Source organism: Plodia interpunctella, chromosome 25 (genome assembly GCF_027563975.2).
Source record: "Plodia interpunctella isolate USDA-ARS_2022_Savannah chromosome 25, ilPloInte3.2, whole genome shotgun sequence".
Lineage (NCBI taxonomy): Eukaryota > Metazoa > Arthropoda > Insecta > Lepidoptera > Pyralidae > Plodia > Plodia interpunctella.
This window is the reverse complement of record NC_071318.1, coordinates 2,283,142-2,308,437: the sequence shown is the minus strand read 5'-3', so window position 1 is coordinate 2,308,437 and position 25,296 is coordinate 2,283,142. Positions and strand designations below refer to the sequence as shown.

Sequence of the window (25,296 nt, the reverse complement as noted above, 5' to 3'; positions counted from 1 at the left end):
CTATGGGTTTATTCTCAACGGTTAGGGCGCCAGCCTTGGCCCATTTATGGATATGGGTCGCGCCGACGCGTCTGTTTTTCCACCGGAATATGTTTGGCCTGGAAGTCGATTAATTAATATTGTAGTTTCAGGGAGATACGCCACGTAAACCTACGTAAGCGGAGTACAGATATCTTTAATGGTAATGTTCAGCTGGAATTTGAATGCTTGCTCGTGTAAAAGAGAATGGTTGTAGAATTGTTTTTTGGCTTTCATTAGAAATCTATATGCATTTTATGAATTGGCTTTTTGACGGGGGATTTGTTTCCCCCGTTAGAGAGTAAGGTAAGATATTAAATGTGTTCTATTATAACTACCAAAACTTATGATGTAGCTATCTATGTCTGGTGCATTTATTAGGTGACTTGAATAGAATCTGATATTTAACAATTACCTGTGACAATGTCATTCGGTTAGTAATAAAGAAGAATGTATGTGAAGCAATCTACGTAGTTTTTCTAAAATTTATTTCAGTATGTGGTGTAATGCAATAAATGGCCTGATTGTATAAGGCAATCAAGGGAGGATTATTTTTATAGCACGATAAACATCGCCTTCTACTTTCGCACTCTTAGGACCTGTCTACCCCGTAACAGATGAAGACGTGATACTGTATCCCATCGAATACTATATTACGACTTCAACTAGCGGTCTGTCCCGGCTTCTCTCGGGTAAAGCCATTACAAATTATACACATAATACTTCCTCAACCACACTATGTATAAAATCGCATCAAAATCGGTTGTGTAGTTTTAAAGACGCGACTTTGTTTTATACAATCTAGTGCTAGTGATACATCGCTACAAAATCTGAAATATCTTCGACTATCAGTTCGTAACTGTAATCCCGCATATCCAGCGCTTATCTGGACGTTTCCCGCCAATATCCGGGCGTCGATAGCTGATCGCTAGCGGCAGTTTTATTGCAGGGGTTAGTATCAGAAGGTAAAGATATGAGAATGGCTAAGTAACACAAAGTACATATATCAAAAAGACTGCGTATCTAGATCGTCTTATATTTAATATTACCAAGTAGCATAATAACTAAATTTCAAAATGCATTAGTAGCAAAATGACTACATCTACATACTACATCTCGAAGCGACTATGGAACAAAATGACCAGATGGCAAAGTGTAGGTGTAATTAGGTACAAAACTATTTTCTTTCTAACTTCTGTCCATACTGGCTACTTGAAACTTATTACTGGCCACTTGAAGAATAATTTGTATGACACATTGTCAAGTACTATTTCCAAAAAAACTAACACTCGAAACAGTGAAATAAAATCAATAAGCACATAATACTAGAGACGAAAATAAATTTCCTCCGGTTAAGAAGTAAATAAAGGTCGACCTTTTTTTATGTTTTTATAATTTTACTAGCTTTTGGCCGCGGCTTCGCCCGCGTTAATTTTTCGGGATGAAAGATACCCTATGTCCTTCTCCGTACTTCAAACTTTATGTGTGCAAAATTTCAGGAAGATTGAGTAGATAGAGCGTGAAAAGTTAACATACTTTAATATTAGTTAGGATTAGGATTTTTTTTAATGGACTTTTAACCAACTTCAAATGTTCATGTAATGATGTTGGGAATGCTGTGGTTGCCTGACAGTTGACGACAAGACTATGTACTGCCTATTACGACATCCACTTTAGAATAAGTGGTTATATTCTAGGGCGGATCCACACGCCATCTTTATGAAGAAATGTAGCTCGACGCTCAATTCAACGCTTATCCGGTCGCTTCCCTGCCAATATCCGGCCTTAGACAGGTGATCCACTGGCGGATTTATCGACTGCTCCCTTTCATCTGAGCGTTTACCCAGTTTCTTCTTCAACCGTTTATCGTCGGAGCCCAGGGCCCGCTTTTCTACTTTTTCTAACCCACTTCGCGCGGTCATCGGCATCTTTTAGTATGTCAGACACGCATATATCTTACTTGGCAATGTCAAGCCGGGATTTTTTGGATTTCCTCTTTGACTTACATAGGCACTGGCTTGAACGGCATCACCAGCCATTTGTTCCCTAAGTTTGTTTATCGACTGAGCTGTTTTACTATAATATCGATGATGCTATCGAGGAAGCTCGTTTTATTTTTATACAGAAAAAAATTCTCACCGGTGTACACAGTGCGACATGTATATTCGTATAAAAAATAAAACTAGACTGCATAAACACGGAGGATCACTTTGGGATAACTAGAGTTGCCCCCCGGCCTCACTTGGGTTCGGGTTCTTCAGTGGGCTGAACTGTGTGGGCTGTATAGGTACCTTGCTCACAAATGTCATAGGTACGTACACAATGTTTGACAAATCAAAACAGATTTTAAATCAATAAAAAACGAGTTAAGTATTGATAACCAAACCATCTGTCTTCTCTGGTACGAGGATTATGGTTACGTGGTTTTTTATGCTGTTCCTAATTCTTAAAAATAAGGTAACTGCTTGGTGCATTTTAGTAAAGCATTTGAACATGGCTGAAAGAAAATCTGAGCAACCATTTATTCTCTCAATTGGTATCGCAAAATATGGATAGTTTAGACGTGATAACCTTACGTTTAGATGTGATTACTTAATACTTATACTAATATTTTTTATATTAGATAATAAATTACTGTTCCATTGCTGGCAAAGGTCTTTTTTCTCATTTTGGTCTCGAATTTCAATAAGGCTATTATTTTGAAAATTTCATTAAAAAAATCGCTCCGCCCGTTAGCAGTCTCTTCTTTCCTCCCGTCAGGTAATTGTTACAAATTTTTCCTATAGACGTCATAAAGTCAACGTCTGATTTCAGAGCAAAAACGAATCGCTAACTAGTGTAATTACTGTTGGTCTACTATCGACCATGTGGAGCAATTGGTTGTGACTTTTGAACGTTTACAATTTTAGTTGTTCGGTCTTACATGCATACTTTGTCGATACAATATGTCTATATTTATATAATGGGTATATAATTTTATAGTACGGTACAAAAGATCAACTCCGCACCACCACAGGACCCTGGATGTGGATCTATAATTACTTTTGCTTTGGTTTTTAATTTTAATATATGTAAAAAAAATTATGAAATAAATTTATTGTGAATATAAAATCAAATAAACCTGCACATTCACTATTTTGTGTCAGCATTCACATCGTGGAAGCGTCCGTTGGCGCGTTTACTGAACTTTGTACAATGCAGCGCAATAAACGTATCTGACTTGTATTGTTGCTTTTAATTAAACTTTTGTGCGCGCGTATCTTTTCCACTCCAAAATAACTGTAGTCTTATTTTTCTTATTGTATATACTGTTTGAAAATGGAAGTTAACTGTTGACAGTTTTGTTAGTTTCTAAAAATGATCTATCATATTTCAAATTTAAACTTACGTCTGGAAGTACGTTACGTTTGGGAAAAAAATATGTAAATCCATTCCAGCTTACGGGGAAAAGGTAAATCATAACTCGATGGACATTCATGTGAACAAACGTCATTTATACATGTCCAAAGGGGCCAAAGATACTGTCGCGGTTTGTCAAAATATTAAAGAACTACAGCTCACGGAGTAGAGGTTTTAATTTTATGTCCCTAGATAAACGGCATTGAGTGATGATCATATAGTTATTGTTAAAGAGTGCGCTTTCACGCATATTAAGCGCCACTTAGCGCAGTCGAATCACAGCCAACGTTGGATTGGCTACCAACAGAGCATGGTTATTTCGACATTCACTACACCCCGGGGTTTCTATCGACAATGTCGATAAGTCAAGTCTTTATTGTCTATCTTAGATTTAAGAAACCTACTCAGGACGCATTGCCTCTTTATAAATCTAATGCCACATTTACACTCAGTCCTACTGGGCAAGGAAGTGAGCATACCAGTGGGCAGCACGAGTATGTAAATAGGTCACTCGCGACTAAAAAAAGTCAACTCATTTTGAGAACTTTAAATTGAGCAGGTAATATGGGATGACTTATACTGATCAGACATAATGCTTCGAACCAGCAACCTCGACGAGATCGACGTCAGTCATTTTTGCGAGTTGATAAATAAAGAAGAGAGAGAGAGAGAGAATAAGAATATGAAGGCTGAGTGTAAATGCTCACTCGCGTCTATTGCCGCAGAAGTATTTAGGGAAATATTTCCGGCAACGGCAGGAGAAGTGGCAGTGGGCTGAGTGTAAATGTCGGTAATAGCCTTTCCGAATCGATAACATGATAATAAACAAATATGGGGACAAGTCACACAGATTATTGTAATGAGAGTTCGTTCGCAGATGATGACGGCGGCGGTACAGACTTGAGCTCCGACAGCAGCGAGGACGAGGTGACGGAGCACGTGACCCGCTCCACGCCGCCAGACAACATGACCGCCGCCAGGGCACAGGTATGTTCTGGAACATTTCTTCCATACTAAATATTACAAATGCGAAAGTCTGTCTGTCACGCTTTCACAGCTGACAGCAGTATGTCAGATGTTTTTCGGCGACTTGAATAAAATCTGACACCAGTGTTAGCACACTCGATGTGATGGTGACAGCTAAACAACTGATTTCGTTTGATGAAATTGTTTGATTTCATTTGATGAAATTTGAATAGATGTAGTTAATGGCAAGGACATGGGAATCTGTGCGCCTGTCTGTGTATTCATGAAACCCGAATGTACAGTCAATAGCACATCAAGTTACCCTGCATGAACCTCTATGGTGTGGTAATAGCGGCGATTTTGTAATGAATTTGGGTAGGTTGATGTGCTGTTGGTAATTTTAGTCACTGTTCTCGATTGTCTTGTGTTGAGATGGCTCTTAGGTAACTAGTCAATACGGGATTATGGTGTTATTTTTCATACTCATTTATTTTTGAAAGGTGCCTACCATCAGTGTAACGCCGCACAGTCCGGGCGTTCTCGACGACAGTCTGCAGCAGTTGCGGCGACTGCATGCGGTCGTGCAGCGCATGCGCGCCGCGCCGCTGCCCTTGCTCGTAAGTTATACTGTAAATATAAATGTAAAAAATATTAGGACAAATCACACAGATTGTGCTAGCCCCAAAGTTAGTTCGATACATGTGTTGTGGGATACTAACTCAACGATACTATATTTTATAACAAATACATATATAGATAAACATCTAAGACCCGGGCCAATCAGAAAAAGATCATTTTCCATCATGACCAGACCGGGGATCGAACCCGGGACCTCGGTTCAGTGGCGAGCACTGCCACTGCGCCACCGAGGTCGTCAAATGGTATGTAGTGAAGGAGTAGCTTGTAGATGTAAAGGTTATTAGAATTGTAAGTTATTTAGAAAAATAGCATCGGTGGCACGTATAACAAAACCATTTAATAAATATAATTTCTTCTCTTGTGTGCCGAAACTAAAATATTCAGATCCCTGTATTTTAACCACCTACACGAAACTGTTTGTACAGACTGACAAGGACATCCGAAAACTTTCAAAAGATAATTTTGAAATATCGTTTTCTTGATACTTTCTCGACAGCGACTGGGGCATATCTTTGTGTATCTTTCGAACTTCAAGGACAGTTCTAATTCTCCATTTCTACTATTCAAACTGACATTTGTTGCAGGCAACTGGCAGCAATCGCCTCAGCACATCATGTCCGTCTTTGTGCAAAGATGGCGCGCCAGAGCCAGACTGCTCGTCGCCCACCCATCTCGAATTATACGCACAGAGCAGGAAGGGCAGCGGTGAGATATAATTATTTCATGTTATTTTTCGACACCCTTTTTTTAGTTGTTCATCACACCCCTCGTCCCGAGGGTCACATCAATCGTTTATGACATTTACCCTTCGTCCTCATCGTGACGAAACGCGAAAATTTTTATTGAACTTTATTGTTCTAAGGAAAAACAATTATGAACACATAACGAATTTAATTCTAAAAGATTATTCACCCAACCAAACATTAAGAGATACTGAAAAAAATGGCGACGCAAAATAGTAACAGGGTATAGTGAATCTAATAAATGGATGTATATGGGTGTGTTCTGTATTGACTTTACTTATAAGACGCTTAATAACGTTCATACATTTTATTTTCGGGCCGTATCACGTTGCCTTGTCCCAATGAGGACAACCCGTTAGCACGCTTTAAACCGTGTTTGGTACTTAGACTACATTGTCAAGACTGACAGTGATTAATCCGCTAATTTAAAAATCAATAAATATTTAGAGAGGACGCTTTAAAGTGCAATTTTCAATGTATGTCATCTTATCTGATGGGAGCGTTGCGATACAAGCAACCTTTTCATTACACCATTTACAGAAGAACCATAAGTTATCATATAACATAAATGAGTGCGACAATTTCTTCCTGCCGATCTTTTTTTGGTTTGTGGAAAGAGAAAGAAGGTAAAGATTTTAACTCGTGTTTTAAATTAGTTATTGTGACATGTGGAAAACACTTAGGGCTTGACAAATCGTATAATCTATAACTACACCAACGCCATCTACGTCAAATTTTTCATATTACCAAGCGGACATACAATTATATTAACACATAGACGTTATACTGACAGGCGAGTCCCGCCAATGGAGTCTGTGGGGCGAGCGACGTGACGAAGGCCGACGCAGCTCTTGGGCCGCGTTGGAACCAGGCGCGAGGCTGCATGATGCCAGACAAAGAAGGTTGGTCGAATGAGTGACAGAGATAGATATATCCAATAGATATATCTATCTCTGTCACTCACGCGCCTCGGAATTTGGGGACAAAATCTGCCAACAATGGTTGCAAAGACGTATTTGAATTTTTTCTGGAAATATAATAATGTTCTTTTTCACGCTTATTTGAAAAATTACATTTGTTAAAAGACTTGTTTGCTCTATAACATTTTACTTTTATGTGAGCTATGAGAAATCAAGAAATCCATAGACGGAGATTTTACTTTTGTTCTAGGCCTAAAAATTTAATTTTAGGCAGATTACATCCAACTTAATCACTGACATAAGTTTTAGTTTCCTACAGTACTAATGTTATCTGAAATAAAATTATTTGTTTATTATTTACAGTACTCTTAATGGGCACAGTGCTTCGCTATCGTCAATGGAGTCCGAGGGCGAAGTGCCCCGGCCCGTGCGACACTCCACTCATTCGCTCAACGACAATGATTTGGCGGTAAGTAACTTTAATTTAATATAGGTATAGGTATACTCTTTCTCTCTCACTCTTATCGGAACGCTTTTCTGATATTCCCCAGTCATATAGAGTTTTGACTTTTTTTGTCATTTTGATACCAAATCGTATGGTCAAGATTGGTTTATGCTCCCAGTGTTGCCAGCCTCAGCGGTCTTATTTATTTTCTACTCTTTATAGATATTCTGTTTACTTTTACTCAGTGACATATAGTTGCCAGTACATAAAAAAACTATTTAATAACTTTGTTACCAACCTGACAACCACAACAGAAAGACTTCGAGAAAGTGACAGCAACGCTCCGCGCCAACGCGGCCGCGGCCGAAGGCGCCCGGCTGATGGCGCGACTGCCGCTGCAGAAGTCGGTGTCCACGCCCAGCATCGTGGCGGCCGTGCAGCCGCCGCAGCCGCAGCCACCACCGAACGCGTGAGTCTGTTTTAATTGTTACAGGCTAATGCACATGAAATTTGAATTTGCCGGCCAGTATTTGTCACAAACTCTGCCAATTTGTCACGTGGAATTTGAATTTCAAACGTGTTACGGGCCATTGTCAGATGGTATTTGAATTTCAAAAAATTTGCCGTCCAGTATCTATCGCTTGAAAGAATATCAAACGTATTGCCAGTCAGTCTACTATTTGAATTTAGAAAACATTGTTGTGATATGTTTTCTTTCAAAAGATATTGGCTAGAATGAGTACATTGTTATAGAGTACTATTCGATTTGGAACATTTATCCCGTTAGTTAATTGAGATGGTATATTATTTGACTATTATGTCCGACAATGCCAGTCTTTTAGATTGTCCTTCTTCTGATAAAGAAACAGTATCTTTTTATACATCACGATTACGAGTTACTATATTATTCAAGGAAAATTTTTGAATTTAATTATTTTTAACATTGCTATTTCACATTTTTACACTTGAGCACCATAACATTTTTTTTAAAGTCTTTTTTTGATGTTGCTTATTTCTTTTTTTGATAAATTAGCATAAATTCTTAGTATACACAATTATGATAAAAGTTTATTCAGTTAAAATATTTATTGCCACTCATTCACTGTCGAGTAAGAAATTTCGATCTGAAATTCATAATAATATTCTAATTTCGCCATGGTTGTGTATATTAAGAGTAATGTGCATGTCAATACTTTTATGTGCATGTCTGATTTTTATTGTGCACTATTTGCTTTGGTCTGTTCAAGTCGCCAAAACCGGCTGTAACCGGATGATTTTTTTGCACTAATTTGGCAATGGCGTGGTTCAATGGAGGATTGAAATGTATAAACAGATGTTATGAGGTTGAGTTGAGAGGTTGATAATGTCTACATTTCAAAAACACGTTTAAAATATTATAGGATAAATAAAAAATCCGTCGCAATTTTTATAAGATTAAATTTATATATTGACACATAAAATTTTTGGGTACTGTTAATATATACTTGTTAGTATAGTTGTAGTCTGTCCTTTTAATCTGACGCGAAATAAAATATAATGAAATCAGAACATCAGTGTTATACACACTCTTATTAGATTTTTTAAATATTTATAATTATAAGTGTATCAAAAGTTAACCTTTGGGTTTCACAGATATGGGTACTATATATAATAAAAATACAAAACTTGCGACATTTTAGCCTATTTCATAAACATACATATTTATCCTGTTCAAAAATTCCTCACTTCACTATACGCCTAATGAGGTTTCAATCACAATATCCTCCATTGAACGCCGCCATGTTTATCGTCCGTCCCGCTCGCTCAGCCTCTCGCCGGGGGTTGCGACAGAGACGGAAAGTGACGAGGACGCCTCGGCGGCAACAGTGGGCGGCACCCCGCAACTGCCTGGGAGAAGGAACAACACTCACCAGGAACACCTGGGCTTACATCGACTGGCGTTTTTGGAACAGTAAGTCGGAGCTAAAGGGTTTTGTCCAAGAGTTATTTAGTCATGTGTAGTAAGCAGGCTCCTAGACTATATTAGTATATGACGCAGGCTCCTATACTATAATTAATTTCAGATATAACATAAATTACTTCCATGACACCATACCGGCTGGCGTTTATGAAACCATAAGTCAGGGTGATCGAGGTCTTTGTACAAGAGTTATTCGGTAAAAATTGCGAATCCCGGACTTATAATTAATTTCGAGATAAATAATAAGTCTCGTTCCAACCTTACAACGGTTGGTGTTTTTAGAACAGTAAGTCGGGGAGCTAAAGGTCTTTGTCCAACAGTTATATAGTCTAAGAGGCAGATTCGTAAATTTAATAAATCACTTGGACCTTTAAAGGAAACCTGCAACGGCTGACGCTTTTGAAATAGTAAGTCTGGGAGCTAGAGGTCTTTGTCCAAGAGTTAGATATAGTCCAAGAGGCAGATTACTAATGGTGATCTCAGACGGACAAAGATGCACATTAAACTAGGAAAAGGATTAATTTATTTGGACTATGGGGAAATAGTCTAAGGGTTGTTAATGTCTATTAATTCATTTACTGTCCCCTTTTTAGGAAGACAAGGGGACTTTTTCATATGAATACCTAAATATTAGTGAATTTCGTTTGTATTGTTCCCAGGGATAAAAGTTATCATATGTATGTTAGTAATGCCCATTGTCCTATCAAATGTATGAATGGAAAATCAATATCGTGTTTCTTAATCCTAGCAGGAAATCTGTTCAGTTATATCGTTGTAGTGGTCATTTATTTTGTGACGTTTTAAAAAGTAACTTAATCAAATTGGGTCGATAAGATAATCAATTTGATTAGATGCGCCTTATTGGTATAATTTGATTTGAAATAGAATTGATCCTTGCGTCTAGTTTATGTGTACAACAGCCCTTATATCCCATTCAATTAATAATTACTTTAGAGGCAAAATTACTTTTGATACCGTCGGCATAGCAAATTGTAAGTATATAAATGTGTATCCTAGTGTCCATTTATGTATTAAATTTTCTTTCAAATATTTATTTGCACCTTTCATTAACTGTTTTGTTCAAAGCATGTGTTGCATATATGTCGTGTGCTTTTCGATGTTTTAAATTTTTTTCGCATGAATACCTAGTGAAAACAAATATATATATATTATATATAAGTTCTTTTTTTAAACAAAAATTTTATGATTTCAGAGCGGCATTTGACCATCACGCTGAAAAGAGGCGTAAGCGGGGCAGTCTTTTCTTCAGGAAGAAAAAGGTACGTTATTCAATTATTTTTAATCATAATCATTTATTTCATAAACATGTGTAGCTAGGTACATACCGATCAGATGTTAAATAGATTTATAGAGTTCTACATGTTTCGCCATATGGTGGTGTAATATAATACGAAAATTAAAATCATGTCATTAAATATTCAATTTGGAATGGAGGCTCTATTGTTTCGAACAGCTGTTCTGCATAGACAAATACGTATATAAAACTATATTTTATCACAACAACAAAACAATTATGTGTGCCACAGAGTCACAAAAGGCTCAGCTATAGCGTTTTATTGTAACCAAAAGTTTAACAGCTGATTTACAGGTGAAAAAACATATTTCCTTCATGTACATAAATAAAAATGGCATGATGTATTACAGGACAAGTCCCGTAAAGCTGCGCACGCGTGGTCGGCGGCGAATGCGGGCGCAGATTGTGATTGGTGCGGGCGACCGCTCACCGACAAACCGGCGCTTTATTGTGACAGTAAGTTGGTTGATATTGAACCTTGTGGCTCGGTGATAAGAGCCAACTCGACAGTCTCCGTTTCCACAGTTTCAATGATTTTATAAAGCTATTTAACTTCAAATTAACTATTCTTTCCACATGAACCCCTATAATATAAACCAGGCGTTTATTTTATTAAGTGTTTTCTTTTTGTTTCCAGATTGTACCATGACAGTACATCAAAATGTATGCAAGGACTACATAGTTGAATGTAATAAACCGAAATCCTCAAAGGTACTGGCCAATTCTTTACTTTTTTAGGTAAAATGAAAATTGATTTTCATTATTTATATTTTATAAATATTTCAGACTTCGGTTGGAAAATCTTTGAGTGCCAGTAGTGGAAAGAGCAGTAAGCGTAGCTCTGTATCTGGCCAGTCCCAAAATTCAAATAGGTAAGTATCGGCGTTATGTAACACTTTGAAAATATTTAATTTTTATTCCAAATTATGATCTGAATTAGCCATTAGCACGTTCAATAAAAAATAAGATACAAATAGAATTCCATTTTTAAAAACGTGAGCTTAGAGGATTTTTCAATTTTGTATGGCGTATATTTTGCTGCTTTATTTTTTAATTGTCGCAAGGTTACCTGGCAAAGGCATACCGGTATGATGCCACCGTGGATGACGCAGTTTTACGCTAATGCATTTTGGATTTGATTTGCGTGCGTGCGTGGAGTTTTATATGTATTCCTGAAGCGTTTTAATGAAATACATCAAAAAATGTTTAGACGTAGGTTTTAGGTGTGAAGTCCCCATTCAGTGTCAGATGTGAGGTTATGTTTATGATTTAATTATAAGAAGATACACAAGTATGTGACACTGTAATTTTGTAAATTTTAATACTTACACCTTCGATTTATAATTGACTATAACACTGTCTTTTGCTTTGTATCATTGCTAGTTTCCATATTTCTTTGATTTATTTTTGTTTCAATCTATTTTAACAGCTCGCTTCTATAATTTTCTGTGAGCTATTTTTATGTTTATTGGATTATTTTATTTATTTCGGTGAACGGATGTCTTCTTATAAAGGAAATCATTGCTGCGGACGTATTGAAGTAGTGATCAAAAACATTGTTTTATTTTTCTTAAATAACGATTTTAATTAATAACGTTCTTAAATAACTCAAATTTAGAACGGAATTGGAACGCTCTTTCATTTGTATTTTTTTTAAATTACCTCGATCCGTCCGCCCGCGTCACGTGACCGCCGTAAAATTTAAAAGCAAAACCAAGCACACATATGTAAACGTGTGTTCGCATTCGTTTCCGTTACGCACACAGCAAGAAGCAGAGTGGATGCTATTCGCCGTGGCGCCGCGTCGCAACGAAACTCGGCGTGCAGTAAGTTGCGCGAATGCTGCGATATACAACTGCCTCTTTCTAACTCTCTCATCACACATACATCACCGCCATCGTTCTGTCTCTCTCTGTCACGTGTCACCCTCGACGCGGCTATGTACTCCTGGTGATTCGTGCCGTTTTTCGAACATTTAGGCACATTTTAATCAGATGTAGGTTTTTTGATTAGTATTGAGTTATAGTTGTTTCTTGGCAGTTATGTTGAGTTTTATAAGTTGATACAGTTTGCTTCAGAGGTGATTTTGTTTATGAAATAAAAATAACACTTAACATTATTTTATGCAGTACACTTTTATATCCTCTACATCAATCACTTTTTACGACACATACGCACATTTATCAAATTCAAATCGGCCAAGTTTTATCTCGTCAATAGTTTTTCCAAGTCTTAAGACGAAGTAGAATCAACGAACATACACATGTTGGTTGATTCTACTTCGTCTTCTACACTGCTACAAAGCAGATAACTCACACTGAGCTACAAAGCAGATAACTCACACTGATTTCTTCCGAAATTCGGCACCCCGAAATTCGGCATAGAAATACCCACATTTCGAAACATCTAGAAAACAAAATTTACAACAAATATCGTAACTGTTTTCTATAACCCCGAAAATAGGCATGGTTCCCAAAATCTTAGCGGACACAGGACTGCTATATGGCAGTCTTAATAAAACTTCTTTAGATTCTCATGGAGTGTCCGCTAAAGTCGAACCGGGCGAAAATAGATTATTTAATTTTAATTGTAAACTAGCAGCTAGTTTACAATTAAAATTAAATAAATCTCAGAGTTTGATTGAAACTCTTTCTGAAGATATGGAGGGGCAGTATTGTAGTGTAGTAGTTTCCCGAACATTGGCAGTTTCGACATACGTTGCTGGTTTTTCTTTGCGCCACAAAAAGCTCACATAGAAACCGTGTACGTTTGCCGACGATAGCGATGTAATAGTCGGCATATGATATTACACAACAAATAACACTTTTTTATATCACAAGCAAAGGCCACCTCTAACCCATAACCGCCGTCTCACCTCAGAATCACACATCGCAGAGTCTTCTAGATCGTTCTCGAATCATCCACGACGCCTTACTTGTGTATCTTTCTGTCTTACGATCGTAGGTAGTTACTCTTTGACAGTCGATGTCGTAGCACTTAGTTTGTGCGCTGATTTGTAAATTGTCTGTTCAATTTTGGACTCTATTTTCTATTACATAAAATTGAAAATTGCGCTATAGTTACGTGCGAAATGTCGCCGATTGCATTTTCGTCACTAAAGAAGCACGAAATCCGATCAATGAAAAATGGATCGTGTATGTATCGTTTTTGAGAAGCATAAAGTTTTATAGATTAGGTATATAATAAAGTATTCATAATAATAAGAAACCATTATACTTTGTGATTATTTAATAGTTCCAGATAAAATTAACATAGTTGCCATAGTGGTGACAAACTGTAATAGGGTTTCATTTTAGTTATTAAATCTATCCAAAAACCGTTTTGGCAGGTCAGAAATTTTTCTCTGTCAGAAGTGGCGAGAGTCACTCGACAAAAAAAGTTTTAAGTGACCACACCGTCTCATGAAGACTATGATTACGCTACGCCTTGCGACAATATGTGGAACAATCATAACAGATCAACCACGTTGTCGTCGTCAGCGACTGTAGCGCTGTGTCTGAGGGACTTCTTTCATGGTGCGGGGTGTAATAAATACAGTTCTACGATTTATTATCCAATAAAATTCAAGTAAGGATCTTATGTTAGCGCCATTTTGTTTTCACCAATAAATATATATATATATATATATATATATTGATTTCGATTAAATAATATCCATTTATTGGACAGACGGTAATTTGACACAAAAGTTATTTTCAAATTACTATTAGGTAATGAATTTCTATCTTAAGTTCAGTTTTGGTCTTTCTCAATTGTTATTTTACTCTATGTTCGAATGCATGTCGTTTTTATAAAGTTATGTGAAGTGACGTTTCGTATTGGCTTCTTTTGATTTATTTAGGCTTTGCTGAATTGTTAAGTATGTCTGTTTCTTTATGGATTCTTGAAATGTTAATTTGTATATTGACTGAGAATAAGGGATTTTCACTTAAATGTGTGATAATTCTGACTTTACCTTTATCTATACTACTTTACCGACTGTGATAGATGTTTTACCGACATAATGTCTTAAAGTATCAAATCTATATTTTGGAGTTAAATCGTGAAAAATGTATAATCTCAGTCAGTCTGCAACTTTAATTATTATTAATTTATATAATAAATAATCGTTTGTGATGTCGACTGAAAGATGACCCTGTATATTTTCTCTTAATGGTAACACGAAAACTTGTAACTTTGCAATAATTGTTTCAGGAGTTTTTGATTTTTTTTTATGGCAACGCTCAACTTCGTCAGTGGAGTTTTGTACAATGTCTTCGTGAATGCATCTTGGTTTATTGTCACTGATCTCAATTTATGCTAGTAGGCTGGACTGAACTTGTAACTAAAAATTTTTTTATTCTGATATGATCCTATGAAATATATTTAGAACGTATGACACATTTGTAATACCTTTTTCTGACTATAACTTATTTATGGTAACATTAACTATAAATTATATTTCATATGGCAATCATAAAAGGAGAATCTTTCTAGTTTAAATAAAAAGGCAATCGAAGGCAAAGTTGGCTGTCAAATAGACTCTAGGGTCTAATGAAAACTCCACTTTTTTTCCCTATTTTTATTTAATAAAAGTAGATGTAGATTATATAAAATCTCGTTAATGGCAATAAATATATTCAGTTCAGCATACAAGTGTAAATATGTCAGTGGCCAGTATGTATGTTAGTTGGTCTTTGCTTAATAAATATTTGTCTATTGCAGCACGAGCCACGTTTACAACGACGACAAGGACGGCTCCGATCACAAGCACGATCAGAGCAAGTAAGCATACAGTTTTCATTAGTTTTTATGGTTCCACTCCACAAAATAAAAGTCATGGAAGCAGAATGGCTGGCTACTGAGCATTTTCCATTTTGATGGCCTGTGAGAAATTGTCTAGCAAAGCGATAAGCCCGCAAATTGTACCTTGTATTACTGTCGACTACCAGTCAATATATTTTTTTTACGAAAGGCGTTAGACGTATCATGTAGACATTTATATCAACATTATAAGAAAGAGTGTACAGCCTCTTTCAGCAGTGAAAAAACCAAAAACAAGTTGGTAATGTGGAAGTCGCAGAGTGCGAGTCCGACTCGGACTTAACTGTTTTTTAAAAATGGAATAATCAATATTGTATTTGCTGAATCGAAATTATATTTGAGCGAGATTATTTAATAGTACTTCTCAATGATTAGGGAATCATTCTTGGTGATATTTTGTTAATTACCAGTAAATTGTGAGTATTCCCTTATAGTAAAATTTTTATTTCTCACTTAAGTTTTAATGAAGTTTTGAAAATAATGCAATGTTACAAAACATACTGTATTCCAGTGCATCGGATGACGCGCTAGTGACGGAGTGGCCGGAAGTATACTTAGCGTCGGACCAGCTGGGGGAGGCGGCCATATTGCTCGGCTTGGGTGCTTCGGAGCCCGACACCTGGGCGGCTGGGGCGCCCAAAGGGTTAGCTAAGTGAGTATAGTATTTAGTACTCTAGTAATTTTTTGACGTCAATAAGTGATGTATATCATCAAGAATTTTGAATTTGAGAGAAATCTATAGAACACGTCACGTCATACAAGAAAGGGATGTGGGTATTAGACATACCTATATCAGAATAGAAGGGACATATCGCTGACATACTCAAGTGGACTAAAGGCATCTGACAGTACTTTTACGACTACCTACCGCCATCTAGTGACAGGTAGACGCTAGTAAACTGTCCATCAATGTGCAGGTTTTCTCACGATGTTTTCCTTCAACGGATTTGGTGGTCTATGAAAATACATGAGTCAGATTGGTATACAAACTCATGTGGCACGAGTAGGATTCGAACCTTTGATCACAGACGGAAGGTCTTAACCACTGCGGGCCAACTCTATTTAAGTTACTTTCAAACCGCCTGCAAAAGAAAAATAAGTCCAATATTTTCTATGTATATTACACCACATACATACTCGATTTGAAGATGTTTAGACTTTTAGGGAAAAGGTGAAACACCGACAGACTAATTTTAGAACTTATTCTTTTATACCTACAAATAAAAATAAATATAAAATATATTAGAACAAATCTCACAGATTGAGCTAGCCCCAAAGTAAGTTCGAGACTTGTGTTATGGGATACTATATTACGATACTATATTTTATAACAAATACATATATAGATAAAAATCCAAGACCCGGTCCAATCAGAAAAAGATCATTTTCCATCATGACCCGACCGGGGATCGAACCCGGGACCTCTTGGTTCAGTGGCAAGAACTTTACCACTGCGCCACCGAGGTCGTCAAAACAAAACAAAACGATTTGAGTAATTAATAATAATTATAATGAATGAATATTTATTGGAAAGTAACAAGAAATGAATTGAAATGAATATATAATTTTCAGATCTTTAGGCGAGCGAGAGACGAAGCGCCAGGAACACATTTACGAATTAATACTCACGGAGAAGCACCATTGTCTGACAATACGACTTATGCAGAAGGTGAGAAAACGTTTACTTTGCCAATCATTTGGGTAAGAAATATTTACCTTATTGATGGAAGTCGCCTAAGATATTTCTCATGCTCATTTTTATTACAAACTAGCTATATCCGCGATTTGCCCGCGTAAATTTCCCACGGGAACAGATATTGTTCGGGTTGAAAGTTACTCTATGATTTATTAACTAAATCTATTCCAAATTTCAACAAAATAAGACCCAGATATTTACCCGTGAAAGTGCGACAGACAGACTTATATTTTGAGAAACGTCTGTGGTGAAGTTTGTTGCGCCGTTTCTTCGTCACCTAATATATTGTGAGCCTTCTTCGTCATTTAATGTATACTTCGTCACCTAATGAATTTTGGAGTGAAAAATCATTTTTAATATACTCAAACAGAAAAAATAATAAATCTCTTTAATTTACAAAACTGACTCAATTAAAGTAACATTAAATTATAATTATCTTACATATTATAAAACAAAGTACTCTGCCGCGTGTGTCTGTCTATTCGCGATAAACTAAAAAAACTACTGCATCGATTTTCATGCGATTTCACCAATAGATAGTGTGATTCCTGGGGAAGGTTTAGGTGTGTTATTTATTAAGTTTTTACCCGAACAAAGCTGGAACGGGCCGTTGGTTTATTTATTTTTATTTATTTATATAGGCATACACAACAGGTTACAATATATAAGATCAGTAAACAGAGTAATTTAACACTACGATCTGGACTGAACCCAAAAACGTGCATACACAACATAACATAGTTTATTATATATTTTAATACATTTCATTGTTTACCCAATCGAATAGTCAATTAGAACACAATCTTCGTAGATGTTCGTAGCGGGCATGATGCGTTTCCCCGGCGTCACGGCGTCCCAGGTGTCACGGATGTTCCCACGCGTGGACGAACTGTGGGCTTTGCACGCCGAACTGTTGGGCAAACTGAGGAACAGACAGAGGGCCTCCACCACTGTCACGTCCGTGGCTGATATACTGGCTGAGACCTTCGCCCCGCCTGCTATGCTCAAATTGAAGTCTGCTTATGGTAAGTGGAAATAGATGTAACTCTGATCTAGATGTACATTATGTAATTTGATACATTATTGGAAAAAATTGTAAGAAACAATCATGGTAAGCCCTTCTGGCATGATAGGGACCAACACTGTTCAAGTGAGTTTGTTCCGAATTTTCTTCTCAGCAGTGGTCGTTCCGAAACTGTGTTCCGAAATGTCAGTAGTTTGTAGCTTGTGAGAAATTACTATTTAGTATAAAAATAGACGTGAAAAAGTGCCTGTGAAGATAAGCAACGTACGATGTTAGCAACTTCTACAGGCCAGCTTGTGACCCCAACCTCTGACCGCACTCAAATCCTTACATATTATAAAATAACCTCCTCTGCCGTGTCTGTCTGTTTGCGATAAACTCTGCATGGATTTACATGCGGTTTAATATAATTGTGTTATACATGCGATTTAACGGCGAAGCCGGGACGGGTCGCTAGTTATTAATAATAAATCTCACACATGATCGATATTTTTATTTGTTCGCAGGCGAATTCTGTGCGCGACATCGTGACGCCGTTGAAGTGTTTAAAGAGTGCTGCACGCGGGAGCCGAGACTCGCTAGATTTATTAGGAAATGTCAACAGAACCCACTACTCAGGAAGAAAGTACGTACATACATACATACAATATCACGTCTTTATTACTTGAGGGGTAGACAGAGCCAAGTGTTGCGAAGGCCAAATTTAATAACACATAAATTCTAAATCACTAAAAAAAAGTGCAGTCGACCGCATATCAAGTTGACCTGCATCCGGTATTAGCGGCGAGTTTGCTATGAATTTGGGTAGATTGATGTGCTGTTGACTGTACGTATTTATACTAGAAGGGAGTTAATTTAAATAATGTATATTTTTTAATCATATAGATTTGGTCTGCCATTTTAATTTACATGATGTAATTTTTTCTATGATTGCCATCAGCCTCAGCCCTTTACTGCTGACTGCTAATCCAATCCACATTCGATCATTTTCATATTCTGATTGATTTTAAATTTCTGTTTTCTTACAGGGTGTCCCAGAATGCGTGTTATTCGTAGCACAGAGGCTAACAAAATACCCGTTACTTTTGGAACCCCTACTCAAAACTGCCGGTGACGATATTCACGAGAGGGAATTGCTGCAGAGGGCGCTGTGTGGAGTCAAGGTAGGGGAACAATATCTCTCTCGCCCTACTCATGTATGAATTGATTATCCACGGTGAAGTGAATCATTCTCACGTTAGTTTGAATCGAAATATTTATTTATTTAAAATGGAATTTTCCAAGCGACAACAATGTGTGAATTATATTATTATCGTGTAAATATATTTATATTTTATTCCAGGAAATTCTAGTAGATGTGGACAACCAGGTGGCAGCCAAGGAGCGCGAGGACAGAAAGCTGGAGATCTACCATCGGATCGACGCAAAATCCTTCGCTATGTTCCGGGGGAATAAGTTTAAGAAGAGCGATATTTTACAGGGGAACAGAAGTCTCATGTAATTAATATACACTAACTGTTTCACCACTTTCTGATAAAATATATTGTTATCTGACAAATAAACTGACTGCTAGATAAATCTGCCACTTACGAGTATATAGTTATATTTTACACCTTGTGAAACAGCAATTTAAAGCTATCTGTTTGATATGTTTCATGTAGGCTATCAAATACTTTATTAGCAGGAGGCTAAACAGGCTCTAAGAATGGTGTAAATCAGGTTCGAATATTTATTCAGAAATTAGACCTTTATACACACTTTAAACGTCAAATTTATACTATGTATTAATGTCTGACAGTTATGTCAAATTAACACTGTCAGTGTTAATCGATTGACGAATGTTGAATTTTCTTTGTTTTTTTTTGTTCCATAATGGGTAAATGAAAAAACTTATTGTTTAAAAACGTTTCATAATATTTTAACTGTTCTCATTTTTTTATTATTTAATAATTTTAAATTTTCAGGTTCGAAGGTGTAGCGACTCTAATGCAAGGTCGGAGTAAGATGCAGACATTGTTGGTGGTCGTGCTGACAGATTTGTTGTTCTTCCTGCACGATAACAACAACAAGTATACGTTCTTCACGCCTGATAATAAAGTGAGAATATATAAATATTTCCCTATTGATGGATATGTGAAAATTCTTCGCTGAGATATTCAAAGTTAAACTATTATTTCAGAACACTAGACATTCACATGTACTTTTTCACGTCAAATTTTAAATTATATAGCGTTTTTCAAAAAGCCGAAATTTCGAATGGTATACAGAGACAGAGTTGTAATTTGACGACCTCGGTGGCGCAGTGGTAAAGTTCTTGCCACTGAACCGAGAGGTCCCGGGTTCGATACCCGGTCGGGTCATGATGGAAAATGATCTTTTTCTGATTGGCCCGGGTCTTGGATGTTTATCTATATATGTATTTGTTATAAAATATAGTATCGTAATATAGTATCCCATAACACAAGTCTCGAACTTACTTTGGGGCTAGCTCAATCTGTGTGGTTTGTCCTAATATATTTATTTGTTTATGAATCCCCGACAGACGGGCGTGGTGCCGCTGCAGAAGCTGCTAGTGCGAGAGAAGGCGGGCGCGGAGGCGCGCGGTCTGTACCTGCTGTGCGCCGCCGCGCCCGCGCCCGAGATGTTCGAGCTGCGCGTGCTGCGCCCGCGCGATCTGCATCACTGGATACACCCCATACGGTTACTATACTGATATTACATGTACATAAAGCAGAATTAGTGTGCTGCAGCAGAACAAACACTGATCTTCGGTTATTGCCGTCAATATAGGTGCGAGCACTAAGTTATAAAAAATAATAATAATATTAAACGTTTAAACTTAAACGTTTTCAAAATTATAAAATTATAGTACTTATAGATTGCATACATCGATGTGTTGGTATAAAATACATAGATTGCTGCGAAAATACGTTTGTTTGTTACCTCTTCAAGATCTATCTACTCAACCAATCTTCTTAATAAGAAGCCGAGACAGACGAATGGGGTAGAAGGTTGCGTTATTGATATGAATGTAGTGCCAACTGTTTTAGCTGAGAATCCACAGATTCAGGAATATACACCACGTTAGTACACGAAATAATTAAAGGAAACGCGTTGTTGCCGTTTCTGTTACAAAATTTGTGTGACGATACGCGGGGCTGAGGCATACGAGTAAGATAAAAGGTTCCGCCGTGGCCCTTGAGCCCTTGTATCTTTCCTCGTTTAAAATTGGTTTTGTACTTATGTATAACTTGTAACCAATTTGTGCTATAAAGTATTATTGTATTGCATTAAAAAATATAAACCTAACTCATTCAATATTTTTTTGTCAGAGCGGCGGTAGCTAAATGTCCGGCGGAAACGTCGGAAGCGGAAGCGGGTGCAGCCGCGATCTCAGCTGAGGAAAGACAGAGACAACTATCTATGCAGCATGAAAACATACGACTTATTACTGGTGAGTATCACTGGCTTTTGTCTATGCCATAAATGAATTCTGAATGAATGAAAAATGTATGAATGATTATTTATAAAAGGTGGATGTTTAGACACGATAGAGGTGAAAAATTCAATTCGAAAGTAAGTTCCAGAACTTACAAAATCATCAGTAAGTTCCAGAACTTACTGATGATTTTGTAACTATGACTTATATATTATTATATACAATGCGCCTTAACGCTGGCTTAGGGAAAATTCTTACTCCACACTAGGATTCCCTGTGTCGTTTGTATTGAGATGACGCGGCAAATTGCATCAAATTTCTTCTTCGTTTAGTAGATCATATGTATGATCCATATAGATATTGTTACGGCTAAACCCCGAAATGCGGCTAGACCCAGGTTTACATTATGTGACAAACTGCACGTCTAGTCTAGCCGAAATAATTAAGGTTAAGTTTAGGTCGCGCCTAACATAAGTAAGCTACACGAGGTCTAGCCAACTGAGACCGGCTACACTTAGGTTTAGCTGGCTAAACCTATGTGTAACCGCACTTCGGTTTTAGCCGTAACATATATATTTTGTTCATTTGATGGGTACATATCTTATATTGTAGAATCTTAATACGTTAACTTTTCAAACCCGTAATATTACTTTCTGTATACAATAGTCTATCCTTGTTATTCATAAAAAAGTTAAAGCATACTTTTAGCTAAAGTTTGTTTTGTCTCTTTCTGACAAATTTAAATATAAAGTTCTATAGTGACAAAACATACTTTAGCTTAGTAAAGTATACTTTATTTTTTTTTAATGAATAATACATGTAAATTAAACTTTTGTAATTGTTCAGACGATACCCCCTGGTGGCAAATAGAAGGTGACGTTATTAGCATTGTTAGATCTTGCATGAGCATGTCGTTTATAATTCAATTTTTTTTTTCGTTTTAAATACATTTTTTCAATCTAGAATATTTTATTTTGTATTTTAAATCTTCCTAGTATTTTTATCTTATTTTCGTATTTCTGATTAATTGCTATGCCACGTAATTATGTAATTCAAATTGAGTCCTATTTATATATATTTCTGATTCTTCGTCCACTTTGGTAACCATAACGTAACTAGTTACAAAATAAGAATGTTTTTCTTGTCGCACGAATAATTTTTTTTTAAATTAATCACAGTTAAGGTCGGTGTAGACCTAAAGCGTAGCGCAATATATTAGCAGCCGACCAACCTTTTTTATTGGTTTAGGAACCAAGTGAATGAATGAAAAGTAAATGGATGTAGTCGAATTTCAAACGTGGCTTAATTTATCGAAACTGTGGTATTAGTATGTGTACCTCACTTTCCTTTCGAGATTGTTATTCGTAACACTGATGCCAAATTTTATTCAAATCGTCAATAGGCATCTGACGTGACTTTTCCCCACAGAGGCACTAAGGGCGAAGGACAAGGAACACGCAACGTTGTTAGAAGAGAAAATGGCGCTGCACATGAAAATGGTCGGCCACACAGGGAATTACACGCTCGATGTGCCTAACACTGGTAAGTATTCAAGTGAAAACTTCTTTAGCAAGCTTCTTTGAGGTGTGTTTAAATTCGCGTCAGGACACGTGACCCTATTTGAGTTAATATTTAAGTTTTCACTTCTGCCGGCACTCCGGAGTGCAACACGTTTTTATTTTAAAGGCCTGTTTTATTACTTTCTGATAAAATTTGTTGTAACGTGTCGTATAAACTTATGAAATACATTTTTTTACGATATCCAGATATCGTCGGCTTACCATCATTCCTTAACGCGATCCACTTTGCGACCTAAACTGATCTGCATCTTAAATTCGTATCATCGAGTATTTTTTAGTATGAATGCGATTCATTTTAGGTTCCTAAATTGAACTGAGTTGCATTGGAATCGTTCCATAAAAGTTGATCATAGGCCTTCAGTTCTATTTACTTGTAGTGTAGGCTATAGGAATCAAGCTCTAAGACTTGTATGTACCTCTATTTGGACGCCATTTTGCAACAACTTTTGTTTAACTTACAAATTTATATATGTATCTATTGCAACTTGCAACTAATTTTGAACCGCAACTCAATTTTATCCGATTTAGCTCAAATTGTGTATACACGTATAATTTAGATGACTATGTATTATTATGATATGATATAGTGCACCCGGGATAGACGCTCAAACGGTTTACTGCACGGATTTGATTTTCTTGGCACGCGTTAAATGCAACGAGATCTGTGGGCTACAACAAAAGCAGCCAATAATTTACAAAAATCCACAAAAACTGTTTGAAAATAATATCATTACAAAATATAAATAAAAGCACTCATACTAACGACGCAATGTTCGATTCGCGTCGGCATGTGTCCGAGTTCGGCGACAGTGTGGAGCTGGAATAACGTTGGTACAATTTATCAGGTGTGAACACAGTGTTCCCCGGCGGCCTGGTGTTCCCGGACTACGTGCGGCTGGCGGCGCCCGCGGCTGAGACTCACGCGGTGTGGCAAGAGGTCTGCAGGGTGGTCAAGGTGAGACAGACACTTCCCAGTATTCCCAGTTCCTTCCTCGGCCGTTGACCGTGTCGTCCAATTCTAATTCGCACGTAAACTTGATTATCAGATTGTCAGGCTTGGCACGCATATCATCCTTGACGACATGAAAGGCTTACCATGTCCTCATTATTGTTTTTCATATAATTTGTTCCAGTAATATAACACATTAAGTAACCATAATAATCTCAAAATATACATATAATATTCTTTAATGCTACGAAGTACTATTGATTTTTTATTCGAAAAACTGTTTTTTTTTTTCTTTTTCTAGTCTGCACTAGAAGTGTCAAGCGCGAGTTGGGTCGGCGCCAGCGGCCTCGGCCGTAGTACTAGTTCAGCTGGCGAGAGACACTCCTGCGTATACGAGAGTCCCGCTCTACCACGCAGAGCTGACACCTTCGCTGGATTCGACCACAACAAACATAGAGGCGAGCCAGGCTATTGTGAACCTTATTATCTTAGCAATAAAACCATTTGCATAATAATAAGAGCAAAACAAAAGACGTTCTTATTCAGTTATTTGCTGCAACTATGTATACAATGATGGTTGGTGGTCTTTTAATAAGAGTAAGGAATGATAAATCACAAACAGATAAAATGATTCTTATGCTAAACTCAAAGCAGGCTCTTAATATAAATAACAGCTCTACTGTAATAAGTTCAAACGCGGAATTTGTCAAAGTCAAAATCTCTGTGTACTCGACAAAAGACTCTTAATTTGAATCTTAAAAAAAAAAGAACTTTTGAAAAAAAAAAAACGGAAAAACCTGGTAGTTTACTGGCCAGTAAGTAACATTTGATTATTATTTATCACAGGCGTGACGCTGCGAATGTCAACGGACACGCCGACGGAAGGCGACGCGGCGGAGACGGCGGAGACGGCGGAGGCGGCGGAGACTGGTGACGTCATGGACGAGCCGCGCCTCGCGGACGCTGTCGGCGGAGACGCCGCTCTCAGGCTGCAACACGCTATATACACCTTGACGTGCATTGTGTGGCAGCAGATGACTACGATACATAGGTGAGTTTCCAGTTTAAAACACAGATATGAGAACATTACTGTTCGAGGATGTTGATGTTGAGAGTAAAGGCCGGTGTAAAGCACTTCACTTTATTTACATGAAACAATTATGTTAAAATTCAGCCGCTCCGTGGAGTTGCAAATGTGCACTAAAAGTAAGTAAAATTGAATAATAGAGCGTCGACCGACGTCATAGGTGTTCGGTTACACCGCACAATTACATCGATGTAATGTAAATTATCAGCGTAAAATTAATGTGTATTGACATTGATGTGTATTATGTGGGAACAGATAACTTTGATACATAGGTATACCTACAGAGCTGAGA

The 25,296-nt window shown here is 37.2% G+C and overlaps 1 protein-coding gene across 9 annotated transcripts in view; it reads left to right on the top strand.

Annotated features, from left to right (window-relative positions):
* cyst (cysts) overlaps positions 1 to 25,296 on the top strand; it is a 45,218-nt gene that overhangs the window by 7,347 nt on the left and 12,575 nt on the right. For 2 of the 9 annotated variants that reach the window (XM_053764430.1, XM_053764439.1), the window contains exons 3-29: positions 4,295 to 4,404; positions 4,884 to 5,000; positions 5,607 to 5,727; positions 6,544 to 6,667; positions 7,049 to 7,154; positions 7,445 to 7,599; positions 8,938 to 9,081; positions 10,304 to 10,370; positions 10,756 to 10,861; positions 11,043 to 11,116; positions 11,192 to 11,277; positions 12,172 to 12,231; positions 15,131 to 15,190; positions 15,741 to 15,881; positions 16,802 to 16,898; positions 17,737 to 17,950; positions 18,456 to 18,574; positions 18,978 to 19,112; positions 19,292 to 19,446; positions 19,914 to 20,046; positions 20,492 to 20,649; positions 21,282 to 21,403; positions 22,235 to 22,261; positions 22,817 to 22,930; positions 23,814 to 23,923; positions 24,219 to 24,375; positions 24,764 to 24,968. In XM_053764430.1, the coding sequence (XP_053620405.1) occupies positions 4,295 to 4,404; positions 4,884 to 5,000; positions 5,607 to 5,727; positions 6,544 to 6,667; positions 7,049 to 7,154; positions 7,445 to 7,599; positions 8,938 to 9,081; positions 10,304 to 10,370; positions 10,756 to 10,861; positions 11,043 to 11,116; positions 11,192 to 11,277; positions 12,172 to 12,231; positions 15,131 to 15,190; positions 15,741 to 15,881; positions 16,802 to 16,898; positions 17,737 to 17,950; positions 18,456 to 18,574; positions 18,978 to 19,112; positions 19,292 to 19,446; positions 19,914 to 20,046; positions 20,492 to 20,649; positions 21,282 to 21,403; positions 22,235 to 22,261; positions 22,817 to 22,930; positions 23,814 to 23,923; positions 24,219 to 24,375; positions 24,764 to 24,968 (3,217 nt within the window). The remainder of the gene's footprint in view (positions 1 to 4,294; positions 4,405 to 4,883; positions 5,001 to 5,606; positions 5,728 to 6,543; positions 6,668 to 7,048; positions 7,155 to 7,444; positions 7,600 to 8,937; positions 9,082 to 10,303; positions 10,371 to 10,755; positions 10,862 to 11,042; positions 11,117 to 11,191; positions 11,278 to 12,171; positions 12,232 to 15,130; positions 15,191 to 15,740; positions 15,882 to 16,801; positions 16,899 to 17,736; positions 17,951 to 18,455; positions 18,575 to 18,977; positions 19,113 to 19,291; positions 19,447 to 19,913; positions 20,047 to 20,491; positions 20,650 to 21,281; positions 21,404 to 22,234; positions 22,262 to 22,816; positions 22,931 to 23,813; positions 23,924 to 24,218; positions 24,376 to 24,763; positions 24,969 to 25,296) is intronic. The other 7 variants (XM_053764431.1, XM_053764438.1, XM_053764433.1 and 4 more) reach the window with 7 other exon arrangements.